Source organism: Cebus imitator, unplaced genomic scaffold (genome assembly GCF_001604975.1).
Source record: "Cebus imitator isolate Cc_AM_T3 unplaced genomic scaffold, Cebus_imitator-1.0 Scaffold294, whole genome shotgun sequence".
NCBI classification, from domain to species: domain Eukaryota; kingdom Metazoa; phylum Chordata; class Mammalia; order Primates; family Cebidae; genus Cebus; species Cebus imitator.
Window position 1 is genome coordinate 1,425,135 of NW_016107609.1, and position 14,757 is coordinate 1,439,891.

A 14,757-nucleotide genomic window follows, 5' to 3' on the forward strand; every position below is an offset into this window, starting at 1 on the left:
AAAAAAAAAAAAAAAATTACAATCTGAATGGACAATATAAATATCTAAGGATACAAAATGTCACTCCTGCAAAGAAACACTGGCATAAAGCTGAGTCTGAAACAACTGCTGCTGTGAAATGTTACCAGCAGAAATTTTGAGTAAGTGGACATTTCAATGCTACCCAAGAAACTGGAGACCTCAGTCTGTACAACTTTGAAAGACAAGAAAATTTCACACAAATCATTTAATTTCTTTCAACTCTGTTCACAAATTCACTTACTAAACATAAAAATCCAAAGCACAAATGAATACATTTACACTTATCTGAAAATGTTTATATTGTGTCCTTGATGTCTCTCCTAGTATTGAGACCCTACAAGACATCCTGCTTGGATGTCCCTCAGGCCTCCCAATTCCATGTTTTGAATTACCTATTTCAAGAAATAGCATCTACTCATCTACCTATTCACTCGTCAGAACGCTCAAATATTCTGGACTCATTACTTACCACCCACATTTTCCCTAATACCTCACAACCATACCTCCCTCATGGCCTTTGTCACCAACCTGCCTCTGACCAATCTTTACTCCTAAGCTGCTACATTAACCTCCCTCAATTTACTGGCTCCACCTAGTGCCCTGTCCAACTCTCCAGAGAGAATCAGCATCGTGATTCTTATGATTACCACTTTTCTTTTAAAGGCTTCAATAAATATTTTTAAATCCTCAGCACAGCAATACCAGTTACCTGCTTACCTCTTCTAACCTCATAACCTGATACTAACATGATTTCTCAGTCTAGAGTAAGTATCTTTACTCCTTCACCTCTATCTAATCACTCCTACCGACTTTTAAAGATTGACCTTCTCCAGTATAGAAAAGGTATCCTGCTTTAAACTTTCACTGTATGCTCTACATACCTTTAAATTGTATCACAAATTTTTTACTAAATACAAGCCAGTTATGGGGATACAAAGGTGAACAAAACACAATCCTAGACTTTAAGCACAGTGGAGGCAGCAAAATAAAGTCAACTGCAATATGGTCTGATAACTTTTTTTAAGCTAACACCTGAGTGTTTATTATATGCCAGGCATCAAGCTAAGGATTTGCCATGTACTATCTCAGTTACATCTCCAATAACCTTATGATTTCCACTGTACAGTGAAGGAAAACTAAAAGTTCTGTTATTTGCCCAAGGTTCAATTAAACTTTAGAACTGAGATAGGAATCCAAGTCTGACTCTAGACCTGAAGCTCTTAATCACCAGCCCTTTATTTCTACTGCCACAGCATTTAATTCAGTTTCCCCAGTGGCCAGCACACAGCAGGTACAAAATGTATACTTGTGAAATAAATGAACTTGATTGTTGAAGTTCTAAACTAGTGACTTAACAGCAATATTACCAATACTTAACATCAATGTTATGGTAATAGAACATCAATACATTATTGATATAATGACAATGTCAATACTACAACTTTTAAGTGGTAGTCTCCTGCTTCAAAGAGTTCAAAAGCTAACACTGTTAGTGTATTTATTAAATACACTAACAAATGTGAAAAGATCAATATCATACCAAGTGAGTCATCATGTCATCGCTGGTAATAGCAAAATACTGGAAATTAATGTCTATCAGAAGCAGACCCGTTAAACAAATCATAGTCTATCCCACATCACGGTCTATCCATATGCTATTGTCTCAGTGTGTCCTCCCAAAATTTGTATGTTGATACTTCATCACTATAAGACCTTATAGAAGAGGTGCTTCACCCTTTTGCCCCTTCTACTTACTATACTAGGGAACAGCATTTGTTCCCTCCAAAGGAAGTAGCATTTAAGATGCCATCTTAGAAGCAGAGACACCAAACCTGCTGGCACTGTGATCCTGGACTTCCTAGTTTCCAGAATGGTAAGAAATAGATTGTTGTTCCTTATAAATTACCCAATCTCAGGTATTTTGCTGGAGCAGCACAAACAGACTGAGATACCATATAACAGTTATGCAGCTGTATAAAAGAGTAAGAATGCTCTTTATTTACTGACATGGAATAATCCAAGGTACACTCATTGGAAAGAAACAAGGTGGGAAACAATGTGTCTTGCTACCAAGGGTGGGGGCAGAAAGGATATATGCTTTTAACTTCCACATGCAAAAAACATCTTTGGAAGAACACACAAGAAACTGTTAACACAGGATGCCTGAGGAGTAGTAAACTGGGTGACTTGGGGGTAGAAGGAAGGAGGTTTCACTGTATTTCTGTTTAACCTTCTGAATTTTGAACCAAGTGATTATATTACCTATTAAAAAAAACTCCCAATAAAATTTTTAAAAAGCAATTTTAGAAATGAAAACAGAAACATCATATCATCCATGGCCATAGCTTTCTTGACTGCTATGGTGTCAACGTGTCTGATTCTTGCTGGAGTCAAATATTGGTTTAAATCAATGAGCAAAGTTTACAAAAGTTTCAAATTACCACTTCAAGAATATTTCAAATATATTTTATAAGGAATAGCATAACTGGTGGAAAATGGTTTTGATTTTCCTGAAAACAGTCAATCAGAGCCAAAGATTTTCAAAGCCTCATCCCAGGCCTATCGTTTATCAAAGTGTGAAACACCACAAGAATCTGTATTTTTTGAAAAACACCACGATGATCATTTTATTTGGAATCTTATATAATAAAGAACTTATGGGGGTGGGGAGACTTTAGAAAGTTACCCAGAAAGAACACTTTAGATGACTCAACTGTATACATATATCAGTAAAGCTGTTAAAAAAATAAATTAAAAAAAAAAAAAAAAAAAAAAAATAAAAAAAAAAAAAAAAAAAAAAAAAGATAAAAAAAAAAAAAAAAAAAAAAAAAAAAAAACACAAATTCATGGCTATTAGAAATCTTATCAGTGGTTACCTGGGGCAGTAGAAGGAGAATTCCAACAGGGCACAAGAAATTCTGGGATGGTGGAAATATTCTATATCTTGATTAGAATAAGGGCTACAAGATGTGCATATGCACACGTCAGCAATTCATTGAACTAAATACTTAAAATCCATGTATTTTATTGTATTAAAGTATACAATAATCAATACAGCTACTTGGTAATTTGGAAAGCATTTGGATATGTAGATTCCTAAGTCGCTCTCCCAGAGATTGCTAATCAGTGGGTCTATCAAGGGAACCAGTTAATCTGCATTTTTAATTCCAGGCCATCGTGGACCTTTCAGGCATAAAGGTCATCAATCATACTTCGGAAAATACTGACCTAGCATAATATTCCATGTCCAGTAATTACTGATCATGCTTTGCAAAAATACATAAATTAATGATAACTTAAGACAAAAAAAAATTAGGTAATTTTGATTCCCAAGTTTAGAAAATACTAATATTGGCAGGGTACGGTGGCTCACACCTGTAATCGCAGCACTTTCGGAGGCCGAGGCGGGTGGATCACGAGGTCAGGAGTTCGAGTCCAGCCTTACTAACATGGTGAAACCCCGTTTCTACTAAAAATACCAAAATTAGCCAGGAGTGGTGACGCACACCTGCAATCCCAGCTACCCGGGAGGCTGAGGTAGGAGAATTGCTTGAACCCGGGAGACAGGGGATGCAGTGAGCCGAGATCCCACCACTGCACTCTAGCCTGGGAGACAGAGCGAGACTCTGTCTCAAAAAAAAAAAAAAAAAAAAAAAAAAAAAAAATACTAAGAATATTAAGCGGTAGGAGTTCCAGGAGGAAGAACTAAGGAGTAAGACAGTTAGGAAAGCTTGTTCCTTCTTCCCCATCTCCTACAATCCTTCAATAGCTCTCCATCACGTAACTGCAGTGGTTCTCAACCATGGATGATTCTTCTCCCCCAGGTGACATTTGGCAATCTCTGCAGACATTTTTTTTGTTTCACAACCAGACAGAGCATGTGCTACTGCTATCTTAGCACAATGACAGCAGGGATGCTGGTAAATATTCTGCAATGCACAAGACAGCCCTCCCCTCCCCCAAATAATTATAAAACCTCAAATGAGAAACTCTGACCTGGAGTCTCACCTCCAATGAAGCTACCAAAAGTAGTCAAGTTATGGCCCAGAGTTAAACAAAGCAACAGAATTAACATGTTACAACTTCAGGAAAGTCCGTTTTTACATCCAGAATAGTGGGGAAGTAGGAAGGATATCATCTTTATATTTTACATAAAGCAAACACAGAATAAAATGCAAATGCCACATGAATACCTAAGACTTAAAAAACTTCAAAATAATGTAAGCAGGAGAAGCTTCAGGCTATCCCCTCAATAACAGGGTATTTACATATTCTCGTCAGCTTTCAAAGTATAGTATTTTTAAAGTTAACACTGGCCTAAAATATAATATTGTACATAAACTTTAGCATGACAATCTGTTTGTTGCTACCACACAGTCTAGCATAGTGCTATGCAAAGTACAGTCTGTGGACCAGTGAGCCGGTCTGAGAATTATCAGTTTAAGTCAGAGAAACATAGAAATTGAGAGCACAAAAAATTGGAAATTTTAACAGCAGAATAATTTACATCTATTGAAATAAATAATAAAAAATTGGGGCTTATAATTTATCTTTCTTATTCCATTTCTACTTTTTTTTATCTGCAGTACAGTCATGCACTACATAACAATGTTTTGGTCAATAACGGACCACATTTATGACAGTGGTCCCATAAGATTACCATGGAGCCAAAAAAATTCGTATCACCTGTGATATCACAGCAGTCATACGTTCACAGCACAGAACATCATCTCTTCTATGTTTAGAAACACAAACACTTGGCTGGGTGTGATGGCTCAGTCCTGTAATCCCAGCACTTTGGGAGGCCAAGGCAGGAGGATCACTTGAGGTCAAGAGTTCGAGACCAACCTAGCCAACAAGGTGAAACCCATCTCTACTAAAGATACAAAAATTAGCTGAGCATGGTGGCAAGAGCCTATAATCCCAGCTACTCAGGAGGCTGAGGCAGGCCAATTGCTTGAACCCGGTAGGCAGAGGTTGCAGTGAGCCAAGATACCGCCATTGCACTCCAGCCTGGGAGGCAAGAGCAAAATTCCATCACAAAAAAAAAAAAAAAAAAAAAAAAAAAAAAAAAAAAAAAAAAAAAAAAAAAAAAAAAAAAAAACACCCCACAAATACTTACCATTACCATTGTGTCATAACTGTCTACAGTAGTCAGTACAATAACAAGCTGTACAAGCTCATAGCCTAGAAGCAATAGGATATAGCCTAAGTGTGTAGTAAGCTTTACCATCTAGGTTTGTGTAGGTACACTCTACATCTCAATGTATCCCTATTAACAATGCATAACTGTGCTTTTTAAAATTATAATCAAACCTACTCTGACTGATACATCTAGTGAGTAGCAAAGCCAAGATTTGAATCCATATCTAACAACAAAGCCGTTCTTAATCATTACTGTTAAGATTTTGAACTGAAACTCCAATGTGTAATCCCTACATCTGGATAGCTGGAATGCACCAAGTGTTAAGTCACAAGGTCTTAGTACGTCTGGCCTAAGGCCTTTAACACTAAAAGCCAGCCAAGCTGCCTCTTTGACCCTTCTTCCCCAAGCCCATGCTCAAAGTTTAGTCTCCAGAACTCTGATCATGCAAAAGGACACGGGAAGACAAAAACAAAGAAAAGATTCATCCTCAAGGCCTAGAAGCAGAGTCACTGAATGCTACTCTTTTCTCTTTTGGAAACCACCCTGGTTTCTGGCTATGGGGGATAATATCCTCTCAAATAGGAGTAGGCCCCAGGTCTCTCTAATCAATGCTAGCTATATGGAGTACAGAATAAATGAATCCAAAACAAACAAAAAAAAGCCACATGGACTTAATAGTCTATAACTTTAAAGCCTTCCTCATACCAAGACCTCCAACCCCTAACGTAAGTTTCAAAGACCTTAGATATGACTCATCCATACTACATATTTTAACCAGAATCCTTTGAAAAAATTACATCCCAACCCCGTACACAATATCTGAAAGAAGAATTTAACTTCCCTCAAAAAAATCCGTATTAAGTGCAATGACCTATTTTGGTCCAAAGTAATTGCGGTTTTTGCCATTACTTTCAATGGCAATATTTATTTTCTCTTCTTAAATATTAGTAAAAATTCACAAAATTATTTCAAGACCCACTAATGGGTCACAACCTGCAGCCTTCGAAACACTGCTATACAGTTCAATGGTTTACATTTAACAGTATATTCTCATCTAGCAAACTAAACCCATAATCAAACTACCTTAAAATTCTACTCCTTAAAAACATCATTTTTCTTCATTTTCTATTACATAATAAAGTTTACATCTTTACAGTCCAAACGTAGTACAGAAAAAGAAATACACAAAAAGTTTTGTCTAAAAACTTAGTAAAATACATAAATTAGTTTAAAATGTTCAACTTCTAATCAAAAATTGAAGATAGCTTATCAAGTCAAAATGTGAAACACATTTCAGCAGGCAATTTAGTCAGGTAAGAATCGGCAATTCCCAGAACACAGTCTACAATAAATATGTATATCATCAAATTATAAGTCTGAAACTCATCTGCTCTACCACTATCCTTATTATGACTGGTGCCCTCATCTGATCACTCTCCATTACTGAGATCTTAGAAGCGAAAGATCTAACTCTTCTTCCTCCCTCTTTCCCCCCATGCTTTGCTGTTGTTGTTGTTCTGGCATATTCCTCTAAATTCCCCTAGGGTCTGTAAGGAGTCCTAACTTGTCTTAGACTTGTTCAGAAGTTCCGGTATGGATTTACTTAAAATTACTTATATGGGAAAATGTGCAAATCCGAACAACCAATTTTATCACAAACTTCTGAAATAAAATCTTTTATACTACATTTCATGTATTATGTATGCGTCAAATATTTCCAAACCAAAGCCTACAACAAAAATTATTAAGCTATATTAGAAAAAAAACAATATCCTTCCTTTTTAAAAGACAAGAACTAATTAAAACCAACTTAACATAAATTTCTGTTATTTGCTGTGAACCTGACTTCTGTAAGCCTAAAAACACCTGCGGTATTTTTAATAACTGTATTAAGATCTGGTTCCATCATGTTGTCCCATCACAGAATAACACAATGCTATCATGCAAATCACCTGTGTAGCTTCCACATTTATTGCATAGCCTCGCTCAACTGAACAGATGAATGGGATGAAAGATTGTTTATTGCTCTCCCGCCACCGTTCCCCCCACTCCACCACAACCACCCAACTACCCTTTACTCCTTCCCTTGCAGTCTGAAGAAATAAAGAACCCAAGCAGCAGTAACTGATTTGGTCATTGTTTATATTCCCCCCTTCGGTGTATCAGGATTCTACAAGTTTCATCCCTACCTGTATACTTAAGTCTGAAATACTTTCCTCTCCAACTTGCACATAAATTTTAGGGGGGAAAACTGACTATACTTATCACCTGCATGTACATAAATATGTAAAACAGGTTAAATGCTTGTGGATCTAGGTTATCTGTTCATTAAGATTCTCAGAGGCACTAAGATATTCTTCCCTTTCATCAAAATAACAAAGCCAGAAGAAAGAATTCTTAAAGCTGAACTATTTAGCAATAAACTCTCAAGAATGTAATAAGTTATTATTTCAGTAACTAAGCAAACACCTGAACGTCACAAATTCTTTCCTAGGACTGTAAAAACCCAAATTTGTAACAGTGTACTCTCAAACAGTAACTTAGCAAATGGAAATGTCCTAGAAAAATCTCAGTTGCTTATTTCTTACTATATACACAGCTGAAATGGAACTCAGGAGTGGAAAATGTGAATGAAATGGTCTGTTCTTTTTCCAATATGTGGGGGAGGAAAGGAAATGAAAGGGCTCCTTAAAAGAATAACTGAGAATACTGAAATATTTTCAAAAATTAATTTCCCTAAACTTTGCCACTCCACATCTCCACTCCCTCCCTTTTCCAGGGACCCTTCCCACCCTTTCCATCTCCTCCGGGGGGCGCCCTTCCCAGACATTCTCTTTCCCCTATTCCTAAAAATTAAGCCCAAACACCAAACCAAACTCCGGACTCTCTATTCTCAAGACTCGCCCGCCATCCACCGGCCTTCCAAACTGCGCCTGGAGAGAGGCAACCCCGAGAGGCAGGAGAAGCGGGGAGGCGACGCGGTCACTAGGGCTGCTGCTACAACCGCCACTGCCGCCGCCTCCACTGCAGCCTCAGCCTGGTGCATCCTTCTTCCTCCCTCCCCGCCGCCGCCCTCCCGGGCTGGCCCACACAGCACCCTCGCCCGAGCGCTCACACTCGTCCCCACCCCTCCTCGCCAGGCCCACTGCCCCACGAGGGAACCTCTGCCGAGGGGGCTGCGGCCAGCGACAGAAGGAAGCGGAGCCACGGGCGCCGGCGGGCGCGGGAGGCGGCTGAGAGAAGGCGAAGGGACGGAAAGAAGCAAGGGCAGGGCTGAGACCACCCCGCTCAGGCTGCCCGGGCCGCGGAGGCCGCGGTTCTCCACCCCGAGGCCGGGGCCGGTCCGCCGCGGCACAGGAAATGCCGCCGCCTCGGCTCTCCTCACTTTCAATTCAAACTGTCACCGCCGCTGCCTCCCCTCCCCCCGGGCCCGCGGCCGCCGCGCCCCGGGCCCGCCGTCGCCCCCACCCCGGATCCCCTCGCCGCTGCCTCCGCCTCGCCTCAGGGCGTTCCCCGGCTCGGTCCAGCGGCCGCAAAGGTTCCCGGAATTCGGAGCCGCTGACCCCAAGTCCCGGCGGCCCGAAGCTGAGACTCACCCATGGTGCTGCTGTTGACGCTCCTCTCCTCAGCAGCAGCGGATCTCGCACTGACCGACATCCCCTCCCCCCCTGCGCGACCAGCCCAGGCGCGGCGCAGCGCAACCCGCCGATTCTCCAAAGGCGCCTACGCCGATTCCGCGGCGTAGCCGCCGGGCGTCGCTGCCCTGCTTACGCAAGCTACAGCAGGCTGACTCCACTGGCTCTCACCCGACTCCCGCTCCCTCCTCCATCCGCCGCCCCCTCGGCCGAGGCTTCCGGGCCGAGCGGAGGCTGGATTCCATCTCGCGAGATTACCTCTTCCCTAGCCCCGCCGCCTCGCTCCGTTTCGAGCATGACTTCATTAGCGTCAGCAACGTTTTGCTGTTCGGGTTTAGCCGCCATGTTTAAATTGGCCGGATTTCGCACCACTGAGGCCATGGATATTCGGGCCTCTCCGCGTGTTTCTTCAACACTGCCTCTAAGGTTAACTGCGTTACATTTGTTGGAGAAAATACTGGGGACGCTGCAAAGGAGTGGTCGGTGGGGTGCGAGGGTGGGGTCTTGCCCGAATTAAAGATGGCCGCTGTCATTTTGGCCCCGCGCTATTTCACGTCAAGTTTCGGAGCTGCGGGAGCCGCCCGGTTGGCCTCAGCGCCTCCTTACGGAATTGGCGTAAGGCAAAGAGGCGCGGCAGTAAGAAACAGACTGAGAAAGTGCCTCAGGGCGGGGGCCGCATCTGCCCCTCGTCTTCTAGCTACTGACCCGACGGCTTTGTGAGTGAAAGTGGACACTTCGAGGCAGGTGTCTGTGCCCCCATCCATCCGCGTTTCCTCTGCTTCCTTGACTTTCGGGGTGAAAAGTGAGGTTAGGCCCTGTTGCCCCCACCCTTACCTCGCGCTGTCACGCTCTGGTGGCCTGGCACACAGCCAAGAAGTCGGCCGCTGAAGCCCCCACTGCGGACTCTGCCGCCACTTTCGTGTTGGCTCACCTTATTGGTGCTCGGTTCGGTCTTCTTGGAGCTCACACTCCAGTTGAGGAAATGAATGGACACAGGAAACAACAACTAAAAGAGTAATAAAGGGCTAGGATTGTTTGATCTTCTGTGGCGATGAATGTTGCTCTGTCATTGGAACCTTCCCCAAGTGCCTTCTAGTGAAAGCCTTGCCTCACTCGGAATAACCTATGGTCTTTTGTACATTTCTTGAACCTAATGGCTCTCCTGGTTGTATTCACACACGTGTTATTTTTCCTGTTTAACTTCATGTTAAAGAAATGTGTACCTGTTTAACTGCATGTTAAAAATGTGTATGTGTATTTAAGTTATGAGCACCTGCAAGAAAGTTCAGAGCAGCATGCTTATTTTAGTGAAACAATAAATGTCTACCAATAGGAGAATGGATGAATAACTGTCTTGTTGAACAAATTGACATACGCAACACTAAAAATGAAAATCAGTGAACTAAAGCTACCATTTTTCATATGGGTAGGGTCATTAACATAATATTGAGGAAGAAAGGCAAGTTGCGGAAAGATGTATATGCCATACCGTAAATAAAAGTTTAATAATTTAAAAAAAGTAAGAACAAACAAAATCCTATAAGGAAATCATAGATATAAAATTCAGAATAATGGTTACTTCCAGAGAGGAAGAGAAGGGAATGTAACAGGAAGGGTTCATTTGTATCTGTGATGTTTCTTTTCTACCGGAAGTATTTTCAAAATGTGGCAAAACATTAAGCTAAATAGAGGGCACATGGGTGTTCACTTGTAATTATTTCCTTTATTGTTCTATGTACTTGAAATATTTCCAACTATTTTTTTTAAGAAAGGAAACTTACAGAAGCAACCTATTTTGTATCTTGATATATGCCATTTCATACGTCTACATTTTTATTGAACTGCTCATAAAGTCTGTTGCAACTCATCTGCACAACCAATCGTTGTTTTAAGTTTCTGAAGCTGCAAATGAACGTTTTACTTTAGGAAATTTTGTTAAATTTCAGTTTTGAAAAAAGCAGTGTAGCAAGAAGGGTAAATGCATAGCCTCTGGAGTCAGACTGCCTGAGTTCAAATCCCAACTCTACATTTATTAGGTTTGCGACCAAGGACAAGTTACTTACACTTTTCTGTGATCCAGTTTCCTCATCTGTAAACGGAGATAATACTTATCTAATAGGGTTTTGGTAAGAGTTAAATAGACTAATACATGAACACAGTGCTTAGACAATGCTTAATAAATATTACCTAAATATAGATTATTTTAAAATACAAAATTAAAGCAAATACATTTATTAATATAATCTTGGAAAGGAAGTAAATCTTTGCCTCCTATCTCTACTGATAATATTTCTTTGAGGAAGATCTTTTAATGGCTACGAAAGAGGTGAATTGTGTTATTTTGTGCTAAGAAAATGGATAAATTCTTAATATAAATAAATTCCTTGCCTGAGGTTTGTTCATGTTCTCATACTGACTTCACCCCACACTATTATAGCTTCACTACTTTTCATTGAAAATTACATGGAGTGTTACAGGCAATGAAATAATGATATCCTGAGGAACTTTCTTTGGAGGGAGGTTTAATAGCCAATGTTCTGTAGTGTATATACCTGTATATACGTGTGTGTTATGCAAATTATACGTGGAGCATGAGGAAAGAATTGTATTGATTTTAAGATCTCTCTATTGCACTTTTTACTGTATTATAGTTGTTAATAAAATATAGCCTAGACTTGAACCTACTGACTTAGAAACAGGTTTTAAAAAAACTGATCTGAAGTTCTGGACAGATCATGTAGATGGTTTCTACCACGTATTTACAGTGTGCAAACTCCAGGAGGCCTTCAACTTTACCAAGCCATGCTTATGTTCCTAGTTGGCTCTCTCTTATTTACCACAACAGCCACTTCTGATTTTCTCCTTATTTTTCAAACCACCCTCCTCACTTATTCTCAAATAAGAGAATAGAAAAAAATAGAAACCATCAAAGAGGAACTCAGGCTGGGTGTGATGGGTCATGCCTGTAAACCAGCACTTTGGAAGGCTGAGGCAGGCACATCACCTGAGGTCAGGAGTTCGAGACCAGTCTGGCCAACATGGTAAAACCCCATCTGTACTAAAAAAGTACAAAATTAGCTGTGTGGTGGTGGGCGCCTAAAATCCCAGCTACTGGGGAGGCTGAGGCAAGAGAATTGCTTCAACCTGGGAGGTGGAAGTTGCAGTGGGCCAAGATCATGCCACTATATTCCAGCCTGGGCGACAGAGCGAGACTCCGTCTTAAAAAAAAAAAAAAAAAAAAAAAAAGGAACTCCAATATCTTTATTTTATGCCTCCACACTCATAGGCCTACTCACATCCACACCCATTCTTTCAGGTGTCACAAAAGATTAGGTGCCCACCTGTCTGAGACACATATCTCTGTCAATTCCCTGTATTCCATCTCTTTGTGCTTGTTCTCTAGGTTCTCTCTCCTGCCTTCCCAGGAACTGCAGTCAATGGGTTCTTTATTCAACAAGCTTCTGGATTCTGCAACTACCACTCCACTGAAATTCTCAACAAGGTCACCAACAACCTCTGTGTTCAATCCAGTAGACCCTTTGTCTTGTTTTCTTTTACCTCTGCAGCATTTGATACTAGAACCCTTGGCCTTCTGCATTCATAGCTTTTGATTTGTGAAACCACACTTTCCTAGTTTTCCTCCTAGATCTCTGTATATTTTACCTTTTAGGACCCCCTTCTGGCTGTCAAATATCCATGAACCTCAAAGTTGTGTGCAGTGGGTTTCTATCTCACATTTTCTAGTTGTTGTTGTTTTGTTTTTGACAGAGTCTCACTCTGTTGCCCAGGCTGGGGTGCAGTGGCACGATCTCAGCTCACAGCAACCTCCGCCTGCTGGGCTCAAGCAATTCTCCTACCTCAGCCTCCCAAGTAGCTGGGATTACAGGAACTCACCACCACACCCACCTAAGTTTTATATTTTTAGTAGAGACGGGGTTTCACCATGCTAGTGAGGCTGGTCTTGAAGTCCTATCCCCCCCGCCTCTGCCTCCCAAAGTGCTGGGATTACAGGCGTGAGCCACCGTGCCTGGCCCTATCTTTTTACATTCTCCCTTATGTGGTCTCATTCACCTCCATGGCTTCAGCCACCTAATATATCCACGGTAACTCCTAATGCAAATTTCTAGTCCAGTTCTCTCTTCTGACTACAAATCTACATATCTTACTGCCTTCAAAATATCTGTCCTGAATGTTCCAAAACATCTAAAAAAAATTCCAGACTAAACTATTTTACCAGCTTTTATGTTTCTAATCTCTAAATGGTATTGTCAACCCAGTTTTGTAAAACAGAAATTTGGGTATTATACTCAGCCCTTTTCTCTCTCTTACCTCCTACAGCCATTAGAAAGCTCTGTAAGTTTTTCCTTCTCAACTCTCCCTAATTTTCCATTTCTGTCCACTTCATTACTATTCTAGTTAAGCCAATATTATCTCCTGCCTCAACTCCTTGCAGTAGCTTTTCTGACTGGTGCCTTGTTATACTGCAACTCCTTCACATTGTACCCAGAGTGACCTTTGTTTGTTTTTTGTTGTTTGTTTGTTTTTTTGTTTTGTTTTGTTTTGTTTTTTTGAGATGGAGACTTGCCCTGGCCAGGCTGGAGTGCAGTGGCGCGATCTCGGCTCATGGCAACCTCCGCCTCCAAGGTTCAAGCGATTCTTCTGCCTCAGCCTCCCGAGTAGCTGGGTGCGTGCCACCATGCCTGGCTAATTTTTTTGTATTTTAGTAGACAGGGTTTCACCATGTTGGCCAGGATGGTCTTATCTTCTGACCTGGTGATCTGCTTGCCTCGGCCTCCCAAAGTGCTGGGATTACAGGCATGAGCCACCGCGCCCAGCCCCAGAGTGACCTTTCTAAACTTTAACTGTGTCAGTCCCCTGTTTAAAGTCTTAAAATTTTCCCTGAGGAAATTTGCATGACACATTCCCTCATTTCTGGATAATCTTCTATATCTTACTCGCTCTAAATTCTAGTAAGCCTTGCTGCTCCACTTCACTTTCCTTTTTACACTTGCATTCCTTACCTGGTTTTCCTTTAGCTCTCATTTTCTCTAAAAGCCTTCCTTGATCACCAAAGACTAGGCTAGGTACTCTCTCAACTCCCACAGTGTCTTGTGTTTACTCCTGTGGTGATACTACCAGCAGAGTTTTGTAAATACCTGTCTCTCTTCCACTTAAGAGAGACAAGTCTAAGTCTAAACTCCTTAAAATCAGGATCTCTTGTCTTGTCCACCTCTGTAGCCTCGGCACCTAGCCCAGGATATGATATTCATTACTTTATTCAACAACTGCTTCTTGAGTGGTAATTGGATACTAGGCACTACTACGGTGGTTAAAGTATGGAATGGGGAAACCTCAAGAGGGAATCTCTGAGATGTGCCAAGAGGTCAGTGTCTTAATTACAATACTAAGACGCATTTTCTACCTTTTTGTTCCCATTCTTTCATGAGCACATAGTGTCATTTTCCAGATTCTGTGTGAAGTGTGATATTACAACAGCTTGAATGCAAAAACACAAAATAATCCAACTGTCTTCTATTAAGCTAGGCATTACAGGGATTTGCAAAGATGTAAAGCAATGGTACTCCAAACTTTCTTGGTTGTTGTTTTGGAAGATACAGTTATTTTTCATCAAAATCCATTTTTGATGTTATCATGTAATGGTTTATTGCTATTTGATGAATTTTAATGAATTGGTTTTTTAATGAAGTAGCGATATTTTAAAATTTTCTCAGTTTTAATTTTTAATACAGTAAATATCAATAGATATATTTCACATGAAGAAAAACTCTCTGGGGTTCTCAATAATGTTTAAGAATGTAAAGGAGGCCAGGCGTGGTGGCTCACGCCTGTAATCCCAGCACTTTGGGAGGCCGAGGCGGGTGGATCACGAGGTCAAGAGGTCGAGACCACCCTGGTCAACAAGGTGAAACCCCGTCTCTACTAAAAATACAAAAA

General features: G+C 41.0%; 1 protein-coding gene across 5 annotated transcripts in view; it reads right to left on the minus strand.

Moving 5' to 3' along the window:
• The window catches only part of SEPTIN7 (septin 7), a 103,019-nt gene extending 93,007 nt beyond the window's left edge, over positions 1-10,012 (minus strand). Inside the window, exons 1-2 of one of the 5 annotated variants that reach the window (XM_017502208.2) lie at positions 8,764-10,012; positions 3,077-3,081 (exon numbers count right to left, since the gene is read on the minus strand). In XM_017502208.2, coding sequence (XP_017357697.1) covers positions 3,077-3,081; positions 8,764-8,824 — 66 coding nt within the window. In that variant the 5' untranslated portion in view covers positions 8,825-10,012. Of the gene's footprint in view, positions 1-3,076; positions 3,082-7,764; positions 7,767-8,763 lie in introns of all 5 variants that reach the window. The other 4 variants (XM_017502209.2, XM_017502211.2, XM_017502212.2 and 1 more) reach the window with 4 other exon arrangements.
• Positions 10,013-14,757: the final 4,745 nt, after the last annotated feature.